The following is a 25,771-nucleotide window of genomic DNA, read 5'->3' on the forward strand; positions in this document are numbered from 1 at the left end:
AGGACTAGGGGGAGTGGGTACGCCGGCCGGGGTGGCCGAGCGGTACTAGGCGCGAGACCACTACGGTCGCAGGTTCGAATCCTACCTCTGGCATAGATGTGTGTGATGTCCTTAGGTTAGTTACGTTTATGTACTTCTGAGTTCTAGGGGACTGATGACCTCAGAAGTTAAGTCGCATAGTGCTCAGAGCCATTTGAGTGGGTACGACGCCACGGATACAGGACAAAACACCGGACTCGACTTACATGTGAACTAGTTAGTAGAACTTAGATGTGAACTAGTTAGTAGAACTTAGATTATGAAATTAGCTACTTGGGAACCTGCAGCGAATGGCCTGCGCAGTGTCAGGGACACGCTCATCGGGATTAGCTCGATGGGTGAGGCTCTAAAAAATAGGTTTACAAACTACTGGCACAACTGTAACGCTGCAGGTTGTAGAGTTTAGTTAAGCATAGGTCATATAAAGTTAACGTTAATAATAATAATAATAATAATAAATAAATCAGTTGCCCATTGTTATCTAGTTATAGTTGTAGCTCACTCATTAATTAAATTTGGACCTAGATGCAAATAATATTGGATAAAATTAGGACCCACTAATCATTTAAGGAAGTGGGGTAAGATTGTATAATTATTATAAATTAGTAATCAAGATTTTTTAAAAAAATGATCCCGTAGTCTCCAGTATTAACCGGTTAACTCCTGAGATAAAATTTGACAGGAAGTTTACTTTCAAAATCTTACAGCGAGCAAGTAAACAAGCACGACCCAGTTCAGGTGAAAACTTTTTTGATGAGTAAGGCATCTATGTGGAACTCATGTCTCACTTATCATGGAAACGTATTAGACTTTGCTTTGTAATTTCTTTCCCGTTTTCTTCAATAAAAACACTTTATTCAGCAATATATTTTACTCGAGCATTAAACTGTATGTGCTAATGCATACAGAAAATAAAATCATTACTGTTAATATTTTTGAAATATGATTTACAATACAGATTCTAGGAGATGTTCTAAAACGACTTTCATAAATGCGACAAAATAATAATCGTACAACACTTCCTCGCAGTTAACAATTTGCTACTGCCAGCGAATAAATCTTTACGTTTTATAATCTTCAAAACAATTATTTTTCGCAAGATTCCAAATTGGACGCTTATGTCTCTTATCTTGGAATTGCAGCACAAAACACGGAGTAATAAAACCCTTGTACAGATGCCAAAGTACTGTCATTCCCATCGCTGCTGGAACAGTTCACCTTAGCGTCGTTCTGTCGCTCTGGCCTTACACTCAGTGACTCCGTGGCCCAAAATACCCATGCTGCAATGTGCCACTGTTGACGTACATCCAAATAGGTCACAAAGGTAAACGTGAGACGGAACCGACCTGTACTGAACGCAAACTTGTGGGTGAAGACTAAAGTAAACGGAAGTGGTACTAACATTAGGTATTGTGACTTAATGGAAAAAAGTTTTCTTTCGAAAGAAAACACACAGCCTGTATCGTCCCCCATTTCCACTGTTTGCAGATATTTTCGCTACAATAGATTTACAAAAAGCGACTAAGAAATCAAAGGGACTGAAATTAATCTGTGATGAACCATCGGAGAGAACAGGACCCTATTACAGATACTATGCGAAAAAAGATCTTTTTGTCACATGAAAAGGATACCAGAAACCAATTACCAAGAACAATTATTTAGAAATTTTGGAACATGGAGCAACAAGTAGGATAGGGAAAGAAAATTAGGGACGATATGAGAGCTAGAATTAACGATGGGCGATTTGCAAAACAAAAGAAACTGAACAGCGTAAAATTTAAACCAAAAATAGACAAGACACAATAAAAAGGACGTTTACAGATGAACAACGAAGATCAGAATGAATGAAAAGATGCTGGGCCAATCGGAAGGAGAAAATATTGAAGAGGACCAGAAAACCACCGAGCGCCGGTTCTTTAAAGAATTGAACTCCCACGTATAAAACCGCTTCAGACGTGTGGTTACATTACAAACGAGTTAATGTGTTGCACATTTGACTTAGAGCTTGTGAGACAGTGTGGAAAAGCTTTGAAATTGTCTGTAAAGGTTGTTGGAACTCGCTAAGTATTCATTTCCAAGTACTCCATCAAACCAGTTCTACGTAACTTCGCTCCTCGAGGTACACTGCCTCAGGCCGTATACGCTTTCTAACTTTAATCCTCAGACTCATTGGCGACTCCATGGAGTGTCCTGTGCACCACGACCAGATAATGGATATACTTATGAGAGACAGCATTGGTCGTATTTTTTTTTGTTTTATTAACCGCGGTTAATAAAACAAAATACGACCAATGCTGTCTATCCTAACTTTAATCCTCAGCTTGCTCTGTTAAACCTTCTACGCTGGATTTTGGTTCTTGACGAGTACTTTGACAATTTTGAGTTTTAAATTCGATCAATTATTGTACGAATCAATATAGAAAATTAAATTTGTTGGCTCTGGAAGGCTGTCGATAGGCAACCTCCAAATGGGACCGTGCACCCGGTTAGCCGTGTAATAATATATTCAGAAAATAACCTCAAGCTCCGGGAACTCATTCGCGAGGACGCGGTTCAAATACCCGTCCGACCACCCAGAATTTTGTTTTCCACGGTGCCCTAAATGGCTCCAGGCAAATTTCAGGATGGTTCCTTTGCAAGGGCACGGCCGATTTCCTCCCCCATTCTCGAAACAATCAGCTTATGCTCTCTCTCTCTCTCTCTCTCTCTCTCTCTCTCTCTCTCTCTCTCTCATTTTCCTTCGTTCCACTTACGGTGGTAGACCTCTGAAATCGGTTTGTCGACAATGTCTTCGATCGGCGTTAGATTTCTGCACACCTTGTCTCGTCGTCAGTGTACCGACTACCCGTCAGCCATGTTGTGAATTCGCTGCCGTTTCCATGCGCTCGATACCTTGCTCAGGGGAGAAATTTTTCCGTTATTTTACGTTTGCGCTTTCTCGTTTCGTGGCGCTTATAAAGTTCGCTTTTAATACGGGAAACCGGTCTAAATTTATAACGTTTTTACTTATACCCCGTAGTAAATTTCATTTACTTCAGTCCCAGTAAGTAATTTCCGACCAGATAGCCTGAAATGTTGTAAACAGTGAAACTCGGATAAAAGTCTAGGTCTCTACACAGAAAGCTCATTTCCATGGAATTCCAAAACACTACATACAGCTTGGTATTTACCTTGGATTTACTTTATCTCTTTCTAGCCCCCAATTAAATGATACACCATGCTGAACAATTTCTCAATCAGTTTATATGTGCTGTGGTACCTGTGTAGTTGCACGTAGAGGCGGATTCACGCCTCCCTACATCAGAGTAACACTAGTGGCGCACAAGAAAGCTAATGCATCTGGTCTGTATCAGTGGCATACCAGACTCCCGAAAGAGGAAGACAAATGAAGGCAAACACAGACGAATTATAATCTGTGGCCTGTGTAATATTTATTACGTGAAAGTTACTCATTATCTTTAACATTAATTGTAAAATAACAGCTGGAGTGTCTAGGTACGATGGAGGCGAAAAATAAAGTAGTTGCATCTGAGGTCTTAACAAATACAGCCAAAGTGGAAAAATGTATCCTTCACTGAACATATTTATGGCTCATAGTGAAGAAAAGTCCCATGTAACTTCAATGCTTTATACACGAATGGAGTTGCCCATCCACATACGCAGCTAAGTCGTCAGAATTGGAACACAGTTCCACGGCAGGGCTTTTACGGTGCATATATTAGGATAATATTTGAAGCGCCAATTATTAAAGGTCGACTCTTTCACGAGTGTATTTGTGATCGGCTAACAGGGCGGGTGCCGAATATCGTTCACACAAAAATAACCGCCGTGGTTATCAGCAGCTGCATTTCAGTTAACCAGAACGAAACTTCATCCTCTTTCACGTGGAGCATTGACCTGTACTGTACTGCTGAATGTGCTGTTTTTTGTCGTTGGTAGGTAAACTCTTCCTGCTGTCGACGTTAATCCCTCGTTTCAGTTCCCTCACCTACGTCGCAAATGCAAATGGAGTGGCAATACGTGGGTGTATATCGCCTTCGCGTTATTTGTTCGTGTGCACACTATGACGATACCTGACGAAATTGGTCCTCCATCTGAACGTATTGTAGGGGGTCACCTACTGCCGGGCTGGAAACCCCCTGTTGTTTTCTCAGGATGCAGACGGAGTAGTTAGGGGCCGACGTTAGACGCAGTAGAACAGCATTCAAGACGATTTCATTTATTAATCAGAATACAGGTCGTTACATTGTCGTCTGCGACGGCCGGTGTCTTCGTAATCCGGAGAGCAACCAACTGTCTGAATCCAGCAGCGAACTCACGGCGGCCGAGGTTGTTGCATCAGCTAGGATCGGAAGCCGATGACACCCTGGCGCGGCGGCTTGCGGCCCGTTGGCGAGGTATTCACGCCCTGCTTGACTGCGACTGTGAGTAACACTCTTTTTCAGGGAACGCACACATGTCCCAGAGAACTGCCTGCGTTGTTCCATCAGGTAGACAGCAGTATCAGATGTCATGCTGAATGCTGAACCTGGCCCCCCTGTCAAGACTATTATACACGTTGGAGTTCGATAGTTTTCGCCCTGGACCGGCACTGTGTTGGTAGTCCCCTGGACTACCCGTCAGATGCTGGCTGCTGGTCTTAATTATCCACAGCTACAGATCGCTGATCTTCTCTAAGGCAGCAACAATAGAACAGGCTCAAACAAGTTACCGCACCACATAACAGAGAATCAAGTGTGAAAGAGATGATTGCCATCGATGGCGGAATGTCCCCGTAGTGGCGGAATGTCCCCTGCTCATTTGGAGTAGTCAGTCTTCAGTTCACCTACATTGGCTCAACGAATTTGTTAGTGTAGGTCTACTGCTAGGCGATGTTGCGCCCTACCTAGTGTTTCTTACATAACGTTGTGATAGTAATGAAGGCTGTTCTGCCTGCACTCTACTGGCGATTTTCTTCTGAGCTCGTTCGCAGAGTCGCTCAAGAGCGTAGATGTTGCTGTTTTCGTGACCGGGTAACGGGGTTGAAGTGTTCATGCTTCCCGGCTGGCGGCTGCTGCTGCTACTATTTTCGCGTGATTAACACTTGCTGTTCCAACTTAAAAAATTTTACTCTCTCGTTATCTACTAATTTGTCGCTTCTCAGTATTCTGAGAAACAGAGCAACAAAATAATTGTTCATTTGGAATGCCAGGCCTAAACTACTCCGAACTGTTGATGAAACGCTTGTGTGATCGTGTTGCACATAAACGACATACGAATTCGGCTCGAAAGAGACTGTGTGTATAAAAGTCACTATTTTTCTTTTCAATAAGTTGACAACATTAATGTGAAAGCTGTGGGCAATTTGTGTATTTCCATAGTAACGTGTTTATTACTTTTAAACCAGCTCATTTTATTTTTTCTGTCTTTCGAGCCTATCCGGATTTTAAATTATTCGTATGACATTCAAATGGTTGAAATGGCTCTGAGTACTATGGGACTTAACTTCTGAGGTCATCAGTCCCCTAGAACTTAGAACTACTTAAACCTAACTAGCCTAAGGACACCAAACACGTCCATGCCCGAGGCAGGATTCGAACCTGCGACCTTAGCAGCAGCGCGGTTCAGGACTGAAGCGCCTAGAACCGCTCGGTCACTGCGGCCGGCTCGGATGACATTGATCCCACATAGACCCAACAAGGCAGTTTCCAAACTGTATTTGGCTTCGAGGGTGTGTTACCTTCCTTTTATTGCGAAGTTGGACCAGTTTGTATTTCTATTATTCAGTGTGACGAGAAGATACGTAGTGTGTGGAAACGGCGCTTTCATAAGTACTTGTCAACGAATGTATAATCGTACTTGTGCTGTACAGGATAGACTTTGTATTACTGAAACGGGACCTTGAGTTAATTTTAACACTTACCGCGGAGGGACGCGTAGAGTTTAACTTAGAGAACTACTAACAAATTCTTTGACGAACGTTGTAGCGTGGCTAGCCTTCACAAATGTGAACTTGTTCTATCGTATGATACGGACCCAGACTTACATGCCCCACTATCAATGCCTTATCAGAAGCTAAAAGTTTCAATCGCATTACAGTGTACATTACTTCGGTTGGTGTCTCTTCAGATGCCAAGCATACGTACTCAAGAGATAACTTATCTGTGGTCATTCCGAGAGCCGAAGCTGTCACCAGGCTTGCCAGAGATACTTCAAATTGACTCCACTAGTGAGTAATGCCAGGATCAAGTCTAATTCCTCGTGTGGCGGCTATGCTTAAGAGGTAGAGACATTCATTGCGTCAATTGAACAAAACTGAAGACAGCAGACGCAGAGCCTAGAGTGTACATTCCGCAGTTGAAGACGTATACAAAATGACTTCTCACTGTCCACAAAAAGTTAAATGATGTAGACACTTAAAGGAGAATGTTTGCAAGGAAACGAATAATTGCAGAGTTATCGCTGCTCCAATGTAACCTGTGGTAAGTGACAAAAAAAAAAAATGTGAAATGATCACGCAGATTTCATGGAGTTTATCATCTTAAATGCGTACGACAAATACCAGTAGTGAATAGTGAAATGGGGTCATACGAAATATCGTATTTCCACAATGTCCGATCACCCAGCAATACTTGCAGATACTGTCAGTCGGTTTGCCTTACTTTCCATTGTACGTATCCGCGCCGCATATTAACAGGAACCAAGAAAATGGTCTTGTCGATGGGGCCGAGAGGGGTTTGAAACATTTAACGTGTTGCCGTCAAAGAAAGGAATCTCTGAAGGTGCTCGCGTGTGAGGAAACCGGTATCGGACTGCGCGAGCTGTCACATTTATTCTATACATTTATATTTTAACTCTTAATCATGATATTTTAAATGTATCCTGCAGATATGACGTTGTTTTCAGTCCTGAGACTCGTTTGATGCAGCTCTCCATGCTACCCTGTCCTGTGCAAGCTTCATCTCCCAGTACCTACTGCAACCTACATCCTTCTGAATCTGTTTAGTGTATTCATCTCTTGGTCTCCCTCTACGATTTTTACCCTCCACGCTGCCCTCCAATACTAAATTGGTGATCCCTTGATGCCTCAGAACATGCCCTACCAACCTATCCCTTCTTCTAATAAAGTTGTGCCACAAACTCCTCTTCTCCCCAATTCCATTCAATACCTCCTCATTAGTTATGTGATCTACCCATCTAATCTTCAGCATTCTTCTGTAGCACCACATTTAGAAAGCTTCTATTCTCTTCTTGTCCAAACTATTTATCGTCCATGTTTCACTTCCATACATGGCTACACTCCATACATATACTTTCACAAACGACTTCGTGACACTTAAATCTATACCCGATGTTAACAAATTTCTCTTCTTCAGAAACGATTTCCTTGCCATTGCCAGTCTACATTTTATATCCTCTCTACTTCGACCATCATCAGTTATTTTGCTCCCCAAGTAGCAAAACTCCTTTACTACTATAAGCGTCTCATTTCCTAATCTAATTCCCTCAGCATCACCCGACTTAATTCGACTACATTCCATTATCCTCGTTTTGCTTTTGTTGATGTTCATCTTATATCCTCCTTTCAAGACACTGTCCATTCCGTTCAACTGCTCTTCCAAGTCCTTTGCTGTCTCGGACAGAATTACAATGTCATCGGCGAACCTCAGTGTTTATTTCTTCTCCGTGGATTTTAATACCTACTGACGTAAGAGCCTGAAAATCACTGATGGATATCTCTGGTGTGTCAGCATGTCCAAAATACTGCGCATTGTTACTAGCGAGGGAGTTAACTTTTTCTTGAAATATGCGAAATTTTCGCCTCCGCATAATTTTGTTACGTGAGCGCACAAGCTTTGCACAGTGACAAGAGAGCGTGAGTCGACGACACCAGTACAGCTCCCATTGCTAACTAAAGCACGCCAGACGAATGAGTAAGATGATAGCTTTGTGCAGGCGTTTGGGAACGTTTGACCGCCCGACGTTTTGGCGCGTTAGCAACGACAACGACGACGCTGGTCCGCGAGGCTGCGTTCTGCGAGGCGGTCGCGGCCGTGGGCCTGTCCGTTACGTAAGCGAGCTGTTTCAGACCCTGGCGACTAACGACGCACCCACTGACCCACATGAACACGGCGAGCTTGAAGCGGGCGCCGCCATATGGTCCTGTTGAGGCTGCCAGAACGCTTGTACAGGGGATGGGCAAAATAATGTGAACATCTGTACTTACAGTGGTTTATTAATAGTGGTTTCGACCACATCTGCCTGTAATACAGCTGCGAGTCGTCTTGGAATAGTGGCATACAATGATTGTATAGTCTCCAGTAGAATGTTGTGCCACTGTACGATCGGAACCTGTTCTAACTCCTGAAATAGTGACGAGGGAAGCGGAAACCTGCTACGGAGTCTTCGCTCCAATAGCGCCTACAAGGGTTCTGTATGGTTGCTGGCCAGGGAAGAAACTGCAGTTCATTATTCCACGACTGTACTGTCCTGGCTGTGTGAATTGAGTGCATTACCGTCCTGAAGTATGGCATCTTTGTTGGAAACATCATTTGAATCATGGAGCGCACCTGACCACCTAAAATGTTCACAAAATCTGAGAGGAAATCACAAATCCAGTCACACAACCGAGACGATACTCCATATGCAAGCAATTTGATTAATAGTCGCTTGTGAGGAACGGTGTCAAAAGCCTTCTTGAAATCTAGAAATACGGAATCTATCTGAAGTCCGTTGTCGACAACACTCCTTATTTCATGGGACTAGAGATAGCTGTGTTGTACAAGAACGATATTTTCTGAATCCGTGTTGGTTATGTATCAATACGTCATTTTCTTCAAGATGATTCATAACTTTCCAGTATATGCTCCAAAATCCTACTGCAAATTGAGGTCAGTGTTGTTGTTGTTGTTGTTGTTGTTGTTGTTGTTGTTGTTGTCTTCAGTCCTGAGACTGGTTTGATGATGCAGCTCTCCATGCTACTCTATCCTGTGCAAGCTTCTTCATCTCCCAGTAGTTACTGCAACCTACATCCTTCTGAATCTGCTTAGTGTATTGATCTCTTGGTCTCCGTCTGTGATTCTTACACTCCGATCCTAAATTTGTGATCCCTTGATGCCTCAGTACATGTCCTACCAACCGGTCCCTTCTTTTTGCCAAGTTGTGCCACAAACTCCTCTTCTCCCCCATTCTATTCAATACCGCCTCATTAGTTGTGATCTACCCATCTAATCTTCAGCATTCTTCTGTAGCACCACATTTCGAAAGCTTCTATTCTCTTCTTGTAGAAACTAGTTATCGTCCATGTTTCACTTCCATACATGGCTACACTCCATACAAATACTTTCAGAAACGACTTCCTGACACTTAAATCTATACTAGATGTTAACAAATTTCTCTTCTTCAGAAACGATTTCCTTGCCATTGCCAGTCTACATTTTATATCCTCTCTACTTCGACCATTATCAGTTATTTTGCTCCCCAAATAGCAAAACTCCTTTACTACTTTAAGTGTCTCATTTCCTAATCTAATTCCCTCAGCATCACCCGACTTAATTCGACTACATTCCATTATCCTCGTTTTGCTTTTGTTGTTCATCTTATACCCTCCTTTCAAGACACTGTCTATTCCGTTCAGCTGCTCTTCCAAGTCCTTTGCTGTCTCTGACAGAATTTCAGTGTCATCGGCGAACCTCAAAGGTTTCCTTTACTACTTGCTCAATATACAGATTGAATAACGTCTGGGACAGGCTACAACCCTGTCTCACTCCCTTCCCAACCGCTGCTTCCCTTTCATGTTCCTCGACTCTTACAATTGCCAGGTAAGTGATATGGATTTGTAATTCAATGGATTACACCTATTTCCTTTCTTGAATATTGGTGTGACCTTTGCTACTTTCCAGGCTTTAGGAAAAGACCTTTTGTCAACTGAGCGGTTGTATGTGATTGCTAAGAAAGGCGCTATTGTGTCTGCATACCCTGAGAGGAATCTGATTGGTATACCATCTGGACCGGAAGACTTACATTTGAGTGATTTGTTTCGCAACACCTAAGATATCTACTTTTGTGTCACTCGTGCTAACAGCTGTTCTGGTTTCGAATTCTGGAATAATTACTTCGTCTTCTTTCGCGAAAGAATTACAGAAAACTGTATTTAGTAACTGCGCTTTAGTGGCGCTCTGAGGCGCGACTCAATGTTGACAACACGGAGCGCTCTGCCGCGACTTTTAGTGCGCTTTGCCCGCACTGTGTGCAGGTTGTGACTGTGTGCTGATGGTGGTGCGTCGTTTCGTGTTGCAGGAAGAAGATTGAGTCGATCGGCAAGATGACGCAGATGACGCAGGAAGAGATCGTGACCAACACCAAGACGGTGGTGCAGGGCCTGGAGGCGCTCAAGAACGAGATCAACTCGATCCTGAACGGGCTGTCGCCGGCGCTGGAGCCGCAGGGGCCCGCCGGCTCGCCCGACAACGCGGGCGCCGAGAAGGCGGGGCTCGTCCGCAAGTTCCTCGACACCATCGAGCTGGGCCTGGGCGAGGCGCAGGTGCGTGTCGCGGGGCGGGTGGCCGGCCGGCGCGCCGCTCCTGCTGCTACAAGTGTCTGCGCAGTACAAGACGCAATGAAAATGAATGCTCCCAAACTAGCAGCGGTGAGACGGTACGAGGGTAATCCCAAAAGTCAGGTCTCCGATTTTTTAGTAAATACATAGACCTGTCAATTTCTACAGTAGTTGACATCTGTTTACAGCTTGAACATTTAGCTATTTTTCGACATAATCACCATTTCTGTCTATGCATTTTTGTAAACGCTGTGGCAGTTTCTGTATGCACCTGTGTAAGGTGCCTCTTACGTGAGGAAGACATTTTTACCAGTTTTAATAAATACTCTTATTGATGTGAAACTTCCTGGCAGATTAAAACTGTTTGCCCGACCGAGACTCGAACTCGGGACCTTTGCCTTTCGCGGGCAAGTGCTCTACCATGTGAGCTACCGAAGCACGACTCACGCCCGGTCCTCACAGCCTTACTTCTGCCACTATCTCGTCTCCTCTCTTCCAAACTTTACAGAAGCTCTCCTGCGAAACTTGCAGAACTAGCACTCCTGAAAGAAAGGATACTGCGGAGACATGGCTTAGCCACGGCCTGGGGGATGTTTCCAGAATGAGATTTTCACTCTGCAGCGGAGTGCGCGCTGATATGACGAGATACTGGCAGAAGTAAGGCTGTGAGGACCGGGCGTGAGTCGTGCTTCGGTAGCTCACATGGTAGAGCACTTGCCCGCGAAAGGCAAAGGTCCCGAGTTCGAGTCTCGGTCGGGCACACACTTTTAATCTGCCAGGAAGTTTCATATCAGCACACACTTCGCTGCAGAGTGAAAATCTCATTCTTATTGATGTATTCACGATAGTTGGGAAGTGCTGTAGTCCGTAGCCGGCCATGGGTCGGAGATCATTCCCCACGCTGGCTGGCTACGTGATGAAGCGACCGTATGTCGCGCGTAGAGGGGTGGGGCTCGGCGCTGGACCGTAGCAACAAGCGTCAGCCTGGGAAATATACACGACGGGAAGTACCGCCATCTTGGCGCCAAAGTCACAAATTCCATTTATATTTAATAATTAAAGTCATTTATGACAACATCAGTACTAGGAGCAGCCTCTGGAAGTTTAAAACTATTTGTCGTAATTCTGCCTCGTTAAAATTCACACCCGTTCATTAACAAATGCATATCTTAGTAAGTACGAACTTGATCGGAAACCCACGAACTGTGATGAGACTAGGAAGACACGGACTGCGCGCCAATCGGCAGTCGGCGTTAAGAGTTCTTCCTGGCTTGTTTGATGTTCCTGTCTTGTTCGATGGTAGACATGCTTTCGATTACGGGTGGTTTGTGACATGTTTGTTTCATTATTGATCTAATAGGAAAAAAGCGCAGATGACGCCTGTCTATAAGAAGGGTACGAGGACGGATCCTCAAAATTACAGACCAATATCCTTAACATCGGTTTGTCGCAGGATTCTCGAACATATTCTCAGTTCGAATATAATGAATTTCCTTGAGACAGAGAAGTTGCTGTCCATGCCTCAGCACGGCTTTAGAAAGCATCGCTCCTACGAAACGCAACTCGCCCATTTTTCACATAATATCTTGCGAACCGTGGATGAAGGGTATCAGACGGATGCCATATTCCTTGACTTCCAGAAAGCATTTGACTCGGTGCCCACTGCAAACTCCTAACTAAGGTACGAACATATGGGATTGGCTCCCAAGTATGTGAGTGGCTCGAAGACTTCTTAAGTAATAGAACCCAGTACGTTGTCCTCGATGGTGTTTGTTCATCGGAGGTGAGGGTATCATCTGGAGTCCCCCAGGTAGGTCCGCTGTTGTTTTCTATCTACATAAATGATCGTTTGGATAGGGTAGATAGCAATGTGCGGCTGTTTGCAGATGATGCTGTGGTGTACGGGAAGGTGTCGTCGTTGAGTTACTGTAGGAGGATACAAGAGGACTTCGACAGGATTTGTGATTGGTGCAGCTAACTCTAAATATAGATAAATGTAAATTAATGCAGATGAATAGGAAAAAGAATCCCGTAATGTTTGGATACTCCATAAGTAGTGTAGCGCTTGACACAGTCACGTCGATTAAATATTTGGGCGTAACATTGCAAAGCGATATGAAGTGGGACAAGCATGTAATCGCAGTTGTGGGGAAGGCGGATAGTCGTTTCGGCTCATTTGTAGAATTTTGGGAAGATGTGGTTCATCTGTAAAGGAGACCGCTTATAAAACACTAATACGACGTATTCTTGAGTACTGCTCGAGCGTTTGGGATCCCTATCAGGTCGGATTGAGGGAGGACATAGAAGCAATTCAGAGGCGGGCTGCTAGATTTGTTACTGGTAGGTTTTATCATCACGCGAGTGTTACGGAAATGCTTCAGGAACTCGGGTGGGAGTCTCTGGAGGAAAGGAGGCGTTCTTTTCGTGAATCGCTACTGAGGAAATTTAGAGAACCAGCATTTGAGGCTGACTGCAGTACAATTTTACTGCCGCCAACTTACATTTCGCGGAAAGACCACAAAGATAAGAGAGATTAGGGCTCGTACAGAGGCATATAGGCAGTCATTTTTCCCTCGTTCTGTTTGTGAGTGGAACAGGAAGAGATGCCAGTTGTAGTACGAGGTACCCTCCGCCACGCACCCTATGGTGGATTGTGGAGTATGTATGTAGATGTAGAATAAAAGTGATATTACGCCATTCTGAATGTTAATTTCGAGTAAATAGATACCCCAACGTTGATCGACAGCAATTTCAGATAATTAGCTTCCACCGACAGACATCCAATGCGCCAATGAAGAATCTTCACGGGACGACATTTACGAGAGCTGCAGCGCGCACAGGTAGGAGGAAATCCGACGAACCGACCCACCAAGGCAGATCATGTAAGGTCCGACTTACACTCGCAAATTCCGGGTGGAAATGCCGACAGTTATACTGTACGTCACATATACCACCCTCTACGTACTCGCAGCTAAGCTGAGTAATAACAGTATCGGTTTAGAAGCGAGGGAATCTTGCACATGTCATACCAGCTCGCCGCCATGCTGTTCAGAAAGTTATGAACGTCTTCTCTCACCTCGTCGTCGGAGCTGAATCGCTGGGACTGTCAGAGACTGAAAAAACTCGAACGGTCAGAGACTGAAAAAACTCGAACGGGCAATTCAGAACCGAAGAAGAGGATTGTCGAGCAAGGGCGTACACATTCTCCATGACAACGCTCGCCCACACATCGCGCGGCAAACCGTTGCTCTCCTGCAACAGTTTCAGTGGAACATGATCACCCATCCACCCTGTAGTCCTGACTTGGTTCCCAATGAGTATCACCTGTTCACTAGGTTAAAAGAACGTTTGACCGGAAAGCGATTCAGCTCCGCCGACGAGGTGAAAGAAGACGAACTTTCTGATCAGCATGGCGGCGAGCTGGTATGACATGGGCATACAGAAACTGCCACGGCGTCTACAAAAATGCATCGACAGAAATTGTGATAATCTCGAAAAACAGCTAAATGTTCAAGCTGTAGACTGATGTAAACCATTATAGAAATAAACAGGTCTATGTAAATACAAAAAAATAGATCTTACTTTTGGGCTTACCCTCGTATATTTTTTAAATGTGCTACAGTGAGGTGCTGTATATTTTTAAATGTTCTACACGACGGTCTATTTCGGCTTATTGCGACTATCTGGTAAGATTATCTATACGTAAGTCGTGGGTGTTTTATGTTTGCAGTGATATTGGTACTTACGTTTAGTTAGAAGTTACGACCATATTGCATTTACAGTAAATTTCGTTGTCATGTCTTTGTAACTATATTACTTTTTGTCTTTACGAAACGTGAAAATACGATTTTGTGTGACATTTTGACAGATCTTTCTTTATTACGATGCTAGAAGTGTATGCTTACAAAGTACATACAGCATACCAGAGATGTTAAACTTCATTGTTCTTTTTTCCCTTAACATTTTATCTATGGTCTGTGGTTGTTTAGAATATGACTATTTCTTTTCGTATTCTATTATTTCAATAACGTTTTCAGTATAGTATTTATGTTTAAAATCCGGTGTGTTCAGTTAGAATTTCGTGTGGATATTTCCTTCTATGAATATAAAATTTCAGTTCTCCGAGAATGGTCACAGTAAGTCTTTTCGGTATTTTGTGTAATATTTCTAACGCACTTTCCATTTTCTCGGTTTCGTGGTGTGGAGTTTTAGGATGTGAATGGAATCTAAACGGATTACTGCGTTAGAAATATTTTGCAAAAACATTCCCGAAGAACTGGAAATTTATACTCATACAAGTAAATGTCCACGCGAAATTCTTAATGAACATACAGATTTTAAACACAAATACTACATTGAAAATTTTGTCATGATAAAATAAGAAAAGAAAGTCATATTCTAAACAAACCTTACACAGACTACAGATACAATTTTAAGGGAGATCAGGACAATGAAATGTAACATCTCTGGCAAGCTGTTCATACTTTGTAAACAGATAGCATCGTAGAAAAGAACTGTCAAAATATCAGAAAAAGACGTGTTTATTTTTTTGTAACTACAAATAATATTATACTTTCGAAGACATGCAATGTAGTCGTCACTTTCAACTACACATAAGTACCAATGCAGTTGTACACATGAAAAAGCAACAGTTTGCGTACAGATAACCTTATTAATATGATTTCTTCAGGTCGCTTTATGGCAATAAGCCGAAACAGGCTTGTCTTCTAAAATAAACTATATTACCTTTTTTGCATCTGGTTTTGGAGCATCGATTTTCAATATGTCATATTCTGGCGTATAAAAGGCTACGTGCCAAACAGAACGTAAAGATTTGTTCAGTGCTAGCCATTTGGGATTTAAGGCGTATTCAATGACTTACGTCCGGGGTCACTATTTAACTGAATGAAGTTCCACGCATACAGCGCTGTCTGCCGACTCTTCAGGAAATTACTAGTCTTGGGGCGATATCGTAGTTTTTTGCCAGTCGGTTAGAGCAGATGGCAATGGCCGAGGCAATTGTAAATTCCGCAATTTTTGAAGTGCGCAGTGTGATAAGATTTTTGCTTGCAGAAGAATTTTCAGCTTCTGAAATCGTTTACGAGTTAAGTTTAATGTATGGACCTGAAATAATGAGTGACAAGTTCGAAAATGTTGAGAATTTCAAAATGGCTGTACAAATGTTAACGATGAACAGCGGAGTGGCAGGGCCAGTATTTGGACGGATGACAGATCGATGAAGTGAACCAAAAAGTTCGAAGTGATGACGAAGGACGATTGTCTGGCTAATGAATTCCAGAGTGCTGCTCGAACCACAGTTTACACGATTGTCACTGAACAGCTTGGATATCACGGATTGTGTGCGAGGTGGGTTCCAAAAATGATCACTGGTCAGAACGAAGAATGCGTTGTGCACCATAGTGTTCCGAGCGCAATAGACAAGGAAAAGATAAATCGTTTTCCTACATTGTTGCGAGCGACGAGACGTGTCTGTCGCACACGAACGCAGAATCGAAACAGCTGTCTAAGCAGTGCCGCCATTAAAGTTCGCCCACACCAAGAGAGTAAAAGTAATCTCCGTTCTCGAAACGAAAATGATGGCTGCCGGTTTTTTTTTTTTTTTTTTTTTTTTTTTTTTTTTTTTTTGTACAAACAGAGCGTCCTTTTGATTTATTTAATGTGCCATGGGTCAAAAACTACAGCTTACGTATACTTTGGAACGCTATCCAGATTGAGACCACCTGCAATCCAAAAGACGCCGCGTGAAACTGTCGTCTGGCATAGTCCTCCTTCACAATGCACGTCCTGACACACTGCCAAAACCGAGAAGATTAAATATTTTCATTGGGAACTTTTTGATCGCTCTCTGTACAGTCTCGATCTTGGACCAAACGACTATTTCCTTTCTTGGATTTGAAAGTCTGGTTGGCAGAGATTCGAGAACGACGAAATGAAAACTAGCGTTACCATTTAGTTCAGCTCCAAGGCGTCAGACTTCTATACAGAAGTATTAAAGAAGCTGATGTAGCGTTACATTAATTGTACAGATATAAACAGCGATTATGTGGAAAAGTAAAATAGATTATAGTAAAATGTTACTATCAGTATAATGCTTTCCTCACGAGCTTATTTTTTTATGACCATACAGACCGTAGTTTTGGAATACGCCTCGCACATGTCTGTCGTTGGATGCCAAAGAGATTACGTGTGTTTTGGTGTAGCGGCGATTATTTTGTGTCAAAATTGGTCTTTACATATAGTCAGGCAGCAGTTAAGAGTTGACGGTAAATTGAGTTCATGGTTCAGAGTAGTTTCAGGGGCAAGACAAGGCTGCAACCTGTCTCCACTGTTGTTCATATTATTTATGGATCATATGTTGAAAACAATAGACTGGCTGGGTGAGATCAAGATATGTGAACACAAAATAAGCAGTCTCGCATATGCGGATGACTTAGTTGTGATGGCAGATACGATTGAAAGTTTGCAAAGTAATATTTCAGAGCTAGATCAGAAATGCAAGGACTATGGTATGAAGATTAGCATCTCCAAAACGAAAGTAATGTCAGTGGGAAAGAAATATAAATGGATTGAGTGCCAAATAGGAGGAACAAAGTTAGAACAGGTGGACGGTTTCAAGTACTTAGGATGCATATTCTCACAGGATGGCAACATAGTGAAAGAACTGGAAGCGAGGTGTAGCAAAGCTAATGCAGTGAGCGCTCAGCTACGATCTACTCTCTTCTGCAAGAAGGAAGTCAGTACTAAGACTAAGTTATCTGTGCACCGTTCAATCTTTCGACCAACTTTGGTGTATGGGAGCGAAAGCTGGGTGGATTCAGGTTACCTTATCAATAAGGTTGAGGTTACGGATATGAAAGTCGCTAGGATGGTTGCAGGTACTAGTAGATGGGAACAATGGCAGGAGGGTGTCCACAATGAGGAAATCAAAGAAAAACTGGGAATGAACTCTATAGATGTAGCAGTCAGGGCGAACAGGCTCAGATGGTGGGGGCACGTTACACGCATGGCAGAAGCAAGGTTACCCAAGAGGCTCATGGGTTCAGCAGTAGAGGGTAGGAGAAGTCGGGGTACACCAAGGAGAGAGGGTACCTGGATACGGTTAAGAATGATTTTGAAGTAATAGGCTTAACATCAGAAAAGGCATCGTTAGCACTGAATAGGGGATCATGGAGGAATCTTATAAGGGGGGGGGGGGGGCGGCGGCTATGCTCCAGACTGAACGCTGAAAGGCATAATCAGTCTTATATGATGATGATGATGATGATGATGATGATTGGTCAGGAGAATCGTATCAAATTTTGCTATAAAATGAAATAAAGTGCGAGAAAGTTCCAGCAATATTCAATATTGCTATTGCCCACTCTGTTGTAAGTAGAACAAGGATTTTATGAGTGGTATAAGCTTTGTGAAGACTGAAGTCGTTGCAGATTATGACCGACCTGGACATTAGAGTAAATCATTAACCCACGAAGTAATGGAAAAAGTGAAACAAGTGATTCAAGACGATAGCCGATTCACTATCACCCAAGTGGCTGATGTTAGCATATCACTTTGCTCATGCCATCATGAAGTTGTTCCGAATGTTTTGGATATGACACTTGAGAGAGCAAACTTTGTTCAAAAATCGCTGAATTTCGAACAAAAACAGTGGCCAGTGAATGTTGCTCAGGAGTCCGTATGATGTCAAGAACGATACAGAAAAGCGTGCCACCTCAGGTGATGAAACATAGGTTTGCGGATGTGACGTGGAAACTAAGGTTCAGGCGTCACGGTAGACGCGTCCTAGATCACAAAGACCTAAGGAACTTGGACAGTTGCGGTCGAATGCGAAGGGTGTGCTCGGTGAGTTCTTGGCCCAAGGTCAATGAGTTTTACCTCAAAGTTCAACGCCGTTCCGTGAAGCAACCCGGAAGAAAACGTCCGTGTTTGAGGCGAAACAATTCAGGGGTTTTGCAACCGAAAATACCTGTTGACATACAATTCCTTCTTCGCGAATTTTTGGCTCAAAACAATGCTATAATGATGCCCCAACATCCATATTCGAGGACATGACCCCATGTGATTTTTGTGTATTTAAAAAAGAAAGGAAAATCGTAATGGGGCATCGTTTTGCAAGTATAGAGTAAAAATGCATCGCTGGTAGTTAAAAGCTGTCCTAAAGATACCGGTAGTTCCAAAGGTGTTTCTGGGACAGAACAAAATGGGTGGCATTATTACATATTATTAAACGGAGAAATGGTTTTAAGCGGATATGATTGATGAAAGTGCAGAAATAAAATTATTAAAGTTTCATAATTTTTTTTGGCCACTTCGTATATTGTTAGCTGTAGGGTTCGCTATATTTTCATTTTGTATTTGGGCGTGCTCGTTGTTTATTGTTAATACTTAAACTTTACTGTGAAAGAAATGAAATTGGAGGCATCATTATAAAATTGGAAATAGATGGAGATGGGGAATAAGATATTGCGAGAATAATTTGACAGAGCACTGGAAGATCTAAGTCGGAAACGAGGTGCTGAAGTAGCCATAACGAAACTATTCCGCCTGGTATGACACAGGCAAAATTCGTTAGAACTTCGAGAAGAATGTTATAATTCCAATACCAAAGCAAGCAGATGCAGACAGGTTTGTGTTACCGAACTACCAGTTCAATAAGTCATGTTCGCAAAATACCGACCACGTGGAAGACCTGTTCGGATTCCAGAAGAATGTAGGAACACGCTAGTGTGACCTATAATAAATGGTAGGTCAAAGAAAAACCTTCGTTTATAGCATTTACAGATGCAGAAAGTGTTTGTGACTGGCTACTGGAATACACTGTTTGAAATTCTGAAAGTGGCACATATATTTAAAAAAGAGGCTGCAGTTTGACCCGAAGGACATGAACGGGGAACGGTGATAGGGAAGGGAATGAAACAAGAGTTGCAGCCTATCCCGGAAGTTACTCAACATCTGCATAGTGGAACAGTTAAAGGAAATAAAGGAGAGATTTGAAGAGGGAATTAAAGTTCAGAGAGAAGAAATGAAATCTTCAGGGTTTGCCGATGACATAGTAATTTTTGGACACAGCAAAGAACTAGCAAGAGCAGTTGAAGAGAATCGATAGTATCTTGGAAAGAAATTAATAGATGATAGTCAGCAAAAATGAAAGAAGGGTAGACAAATTCAGATGAATTCAATGAGGCGATGCTGAGGGCATTAGAGAAAGAAACGTCACTTAAAGCAGATCAGTTTTGCTATTTGGGCAGCGAAATAACTGATGGACTAAGTAGAGGGATGTAAAACGCAGATTGGCTGTACCACGGAAAGCATTTCTGAAAAGGAGAAACCTTTTAACACATTTTAGAAAGTCATCGGCAAGGAATTTGTCGGGAATAGCCTTGTTTCGTAGTGGAACGTGGACGATAAACAGTTGAGAGAGTAGAAACGTCATCAGTGATAGATAAAAGTGCTGAAGGTTAGATGGGTGGATGGAGTGTCTAATGAGAAGGGACTGAATCGAACTGCAGAGAATAATTTATGGTGTAACTTGACTAAAAGTATTGGCTTTCATGCCAAATCTTCAGCCATACGGTATTCGTTTATTGTTAATTGAGGAAAGTAGGGATGGGATGGGGTGGGGGGGGGGGGTTAAAATTATACAAGAAAACTAAGGCTCGAATACGGTAAGCAGATACAAATGGATTTCAGTTAACAGTAGTTAAAGATGGATGTTTACACAGGGCATAGTAGCGCACAGTGCTGCATCAGATTAACTCCACGATTTTCACGATCCCTCGTGTAAAGTGTAATAAACGGCATATGAAGGTATGTCTAGTGACACACCGTATACTGTCTTCATGTAGTACTTTCACTTTTTTATTTTGTACTCAGGATGCCTCACATTGTCAAGCGCCTCAACAGCTTCACACATTTCTATTAGTTTTGTTGTTGCGGGACACAAAGTAATTATTACTTTGATCTACAATAAAAATATTTCTTACTGCACATAGTGTATTGAACATGTATTTACTTTCAGATATTGGTCCTTTAGTGCTTTTCCAGGTATTATTTTAGTTAATGTGCAGTGTGGTATTAGAGTGCTGTACTGTAAGCTAGAGTAACTCTCTCCTGTAGCAAGAAATCGGAGTGTTAAAGCCTCTCTTCTGCAGATATGGCCGTACTTGAGTGTTGTGCTTTGTGTGACATGACGAGACACCTCACTGGGCAAATACTGAAATTTATGCTCATCCATTCTTAAGTAATTTATGTACGAATTGACGTCCTCCACTACAAGCTGACGTAACAAGTTTTGTTGACTGCTGTTATAGTCTCGTCTTAAGACCCGCGACTTCACCCAGGTACGTTTCTTTTCCTCCCGCTTCTCTTTAAAATGCGCACACAGTGCAATTCTGGTACATGCAACTGCTACGCATAAGTTGTTGTTGTTGTCAGCAATCTTGAACTTGACGAAAAATATGATGGCAGTGTAATAGTCCTTTTTAGCGCCACGTCAAATATCTTAGTCAATAAAATTTGACGAATATGTGACGTCTCAAAAATGAGATTGACAGGAAGTGCAAAATGACTAAGCAGGGATGGCTAGAGGACAAACGTAAGGATGTAGAGGCTTATCTCACTAGGGGTCAGATAGATAGATACTGCCTACAGGAAAATTAAAGAGACCTTTGGAGAAAAGAGAATCACTTGTATAAATATCAAGAACTCAGATGGAAGCCTAGTTCTAAGCAAAGGGAAAGCAGAAAGGTGGAAGGAGTATATAGAGGGTCGATACAAGGGCGATGTACTTGAGGACAATATTATGGAAATGGAAGAGGATGTAGATGAAGATGAAATGGGAGATATACTGCGTGAAGATGGGAGAGCCAGTCCTGACAAAACTCTACCATATGGTGAGCAAGATGTATGAGACAGGCGAAATACCCTCAGACTTCAAGAATAATGTAATAATTCCAATCCCAAAGAAAGCAGGTGTTGACAGAAGTGAAAATTACCGAACTATCAGTTTAATAAGCCACGGCTGCAAAATACTAACGCGAATTCTTTACAGACGAATGGAAAAACTGGTAGAAGCGGACCTCGGGGAAGACGAGTTTGGATTCCGTAGAAATGTTGAAACAAGTGAGGCAATGCTGACCGTACGACTTACCTTAGAAGCTAGATTAAGGAAACGCAAACCTACGTTTCTAGCATTAGTAGACTTAGAGAAAGCTTTTGACAATGTTGACTGGGATACTCTCTTTCAAATTCTGAACGTGGCAGGGGTCAAATACAGGGAGCGAAAGGTTTTTTACAGTTTGTACAGAAAGCAGATGGCAGTTATAAGAGGCGAGGGACATTAAAGGGAAGCAGTGGTTGGGAAGGGAGTGAGACAGAGTTGTAGCCTCTCCCCGATAGCTATTCAATCTGTATATTGAGCAAGCAGTAAAGGAAACAAAAGAAAAGTTCAGAGTAGGTATTAAAATCCATGGAGAAGAAATAAAAACTGAGGTTCGCCGATGAGATTGTAATTCTGTCGGAGACAGCAGAGGACTTGGAAGAGCAGTTGAACGGAATGGACGGTGTCTTGAAGGGAGGATATAAGATGAACATCAACAAAAGCAAAACGAGGATAATGGAATGTAGTCAAATTAAATCGGGTGATGCTGAGGGAATTAGATTAGGAAATGAGACACTTAAAATAGTAAAGGAGTTTTGGTATTTGGGGAGCAAAATAACTGATGATGGTGGTCGAAGTAGAGAGAATATAAAATGTAGACTGGCAATGGCAAGAAAAGCGTTTCTGAAGAAGAGAAATTTGTTAATATCGAGTATAGATTTAAGTGTCAGGAAATCGTTTCTGAAAGTATTTGTATGGAGTGTAGCCTTGTATAGAAGTGAAACGTGGACGATAAATAGTTTGGACAAAAAGAGAATAGAAGCTTTCGAAATGTGGTGCTACAGAAGAATGTTGAAGATTAGGTGGGTAGATCACGTAACTGATGAGGAGGTATTGAATAGGATTGGGGAGAAGAGAAGTTTGTGGCACAACTTGACTAGAAGAAGGGATCGGTTGGTAGGACATGTTCTGAGGCATCGAGGGATCACCAATTTAGTATTGGAAGGCTGCGTGGAGGGTAAAAATCGTAGAGGGAGACAAAGACATGAATACACTAAGCAGATTCAGAAGGATGTAGGTTGCAGTAGGTACTGGGAGATGAAGTAGCTTGCGCAGGATAGAGTAGCATGGAGAGCTGCATCAAAGCAGTCTCAGGACTGAAAACAACATGTGATTATGTCTTTGATCAAATCTTTCTCAAAGGAATATGGTAGTGTAATACCGGTGGCTCTGAGGAGTGGAGTTGCAGACGCGTCGCAGGATGTGGGTTGGTGGAGGGCGGGCAGCGATCGGCTTTGTTCCGGCGGCCACAGGTGGCTGCCCGTATTGAGCGCTGTGCTGGCGGCACCCAGCGATGAGTCACCCTGCCGCCAGCACGCTGCTATAGGCGGGACGGCGGGCCGACCGACAGAATTGTCCACGAAATGCGGCCGTCGCCGAGGCGCGCGCCGTTGTAAGGAAAGGAGCGAACTGCATCGCGATGTGGGAGTGTTGTCTCCGGGAAAAAAGAATTAAGTGTTTGACGAACTGAAACTGTGTATTTACCGCCGGCTTTAAACACTTGTTCGACTAAAAACACGTTCTTCAATGGTTAGCATTTTAAGTGACAAAAACGAAACAAGCGAACAAAGAAACTAAACTTAATGTTCACGTCAACACGTAACGACACACACCAATGATACTACTGACGCTGGCTGAGATAAACGAAACAGTGGAATGTTGGGAGAGTCCACTTGAAGCGGAGAGACTTTTTGAACACCCCGTATCCGTTATATCTACCGTAACCCTGTTAGCTGTTGTCGAAGAAGAGAGAAGAAAATCGCCAAGAAGATTCTGGACTGGTCAATGACTAACAGCGAATTGCTGGTAGAGGAACATTACGTAATGTTGTACAACTGTCTCAAATACATAGTTACTAGCAGAAGTTATTCGTTATCTCAACTGCATCTTCATTCCATTTTCGGTTTTAAATTGAATATACAGTGGCGGTCGAAATAATAGAGCCACCTCTATTGACGAGATTAAGAACTAGGATATCTATTAGTTCGCGAAATCGCCACGAGTGCCGTGTTGTCAGTCCCTTGTAGACAACATCAGGGAAGACGTTGCTGCTATCTTTAGTCGTCCGAAAGGAAGCGTTTGAGCTAGACGTGTGAAAAGAGGCATAAAGGTAAGAATCTTATGGGTCAAAATAATAGAGCCGCTTTACACATGTGCGTTTAAATTGATTTTTATGCAGTTGTTTTGTATGTAAATTGACGTGTGGTTTTGTTTACATTCGTCTAGATGGGCAGAGCAAAGCATACCAGTGAAGATGAGCGTATAGTAATGTTCCGGATGTTCAAAAGTGGGATGTCCATGAATAAAATAGCCAATGTCTTGCACGTTTCGCGAAAACGAGTCCAGAACGCCATGAGACGGTCAAAACAAACAAAGCCGCAGGTGGAGAACAGGGGGCGACCTCGTGTAACTACTCCTCGCGTAGACAGACTCATCACTAGGGAAGTGAAGAAAGACCCATTTTTGTCAACACCACGACTGAAAGCCATTTTGTTTAGCGACGAACATGATGTTCAACCATCAACCTCAACGATTCAAAGACGACTGAGATCTGCAAAATTGAATGGGCGCATTGCAAGAAAGAAGCCACATGTTTCACAAGCTAATGTTCGGAAAAGGTTAGCCTTTGCCCGGAGAAATGAACAAAAACCTAATACTTGGTGGAGGAACATCCTTTGGTCCGATGAATCCAAGTTTAATAGGTTTGCCTCAGACGGAAAAGTCTATGTGCGCCGCCCACCAAACCAGGAATTTAATCCCAAGTACACTTTAAAAACTGTGAAATACGGTGGCGGAAGTGTTATGGTATGGGGATGTTTTTCGTGGTACGGCATTGGTCCAATACACCGTATCAACGGCATAATGAACGCAGAAATGTACAAAGACATCTTGGCAAATGTGATGCTGCCTTATGCTGAAGAGGAAATGCCGCTGAAATGGAAATTTCAGCACGATAACGATCCAAAGCATACTGCAAGGATCATAAGGCAGTTTGTTCAAGAGCACAATATCGAAGTATTAGAGTGGCCACCTCAGTCCCCTGACGCATCACCCATTGAGAACTTATGGGAGATCTTAGACAAGAGAATTGACCGCTCAAAAGCTACATCTTCAGAAAAACTGTGGGAAGAAATCCAGAGAGCCTGGCATGCGATCAGTAGTGACGAATGCAGGCGTTTAGTAGACTCTATGGGTAAGAGGTGCAGGGCAATCCTCAAAAATAAGGGTTACCCCACGAAGTACTAATGCAGTCCTATGCACAAAAGACTGTTCCTGTACGTTTCATAAGACTGAGATCAAGTACAATATATTTGTTTCAATTGGCTCTATTTTTGTGACCCTGTGGTCTGGTATTCTTTTGAATATTATTGATTATTACTGATTATTTTGTGTTGTGTTATCTATATAACTGACTATAGTACAATGTGACTCGGTTGTAATGGTTTCCATCATAGTTCAAACATGTCTAGTAATAAATGTGCACTTTATTCCAAACCTTTGCCAGGTGGCTCTATTATTTTGACCGCCACTGTAGGTCAGGTCCAGTGTAATGTCAGTTTGCGCATGCGTAACATCCGTATTCTCGATGTTCTATTGACTACCAATACTGGAAAGACGTACTTCCTCACATACAGTTGAGAGATGGACTACATTCGTTTCTGGAAGGTTAGTTCATATGTAAACATTACATGTAGGGAGATGGATGACCCACGAGAAGAAACATTTTGTCGTTTCAAACGTGTTTTATTGTTAATTGAAACAGTACACAATGGAACGGGGCAGGAAGGCGGCCTGTGACTTCTTTAAGATTCCCTCCAAACAGGCTACGGCTTCCACAAGCTCCTCGTGGCATTGTCGCGCGTTCCTTCCACGGTGGACCGTAGTCTATACGCATAGCGCTTACAAAGTCGGGTAACACGCATCCAGAATGAATGACTGCGCAACTCACTCTGTGGGCTCTCTTCACGCTTCGTTCTCGTGGAAACGACTGCCATCTAGCGTTACGTTACGTCACG

At 42.7% G+C, this 25,771-nt stretch overlaps 1 protein-coding gene across 6 annotated transcripts in view; it reads left to right on the forward strand.

The window, feature by feature from the left end:
- Positions 1-25,771, forward strand: part of LOC126210295 (kinesin light chain) — a 424,978-nt gene that overhangs the window by 258,599 nt on the left and 140,608 nt on the right. For all 6 annotated transcript variants that reach the window (XM_049939489.1, XM_049939487.1, XM_049939491.1 and 3 more), the window contains one exon: positions 10,318-10,561. In XM_049939489.1, coding sequence (XP_049795446.1) covers positions 10,343-10,561 — 219 coding nt within the window. In that variant the 5' untranslated portion in view covers positions 10,318-10,342. The remainder of the gene's footprint in view (positions 1-10,317; positions 10,562-25,771) is intronic.

The sequence above is a fragment of the Schistocerca nitens genome, chromosome 10 (genome assembly GCF_023898315.1).
Source record: "Schistocerca nitens isolate TAMUIC-IGC-003100 chromosome 10, iqSchNite1.1, whole genome shotgun sequence".
In the NCBI taxonomy this organism is placed as follows: domain Eukaryota; kingdom Metazoa; phylum Arthropoda; class Insecta; order Orthoptera; family Acrididae; genus Schistocerca; species Schistocerca nitens.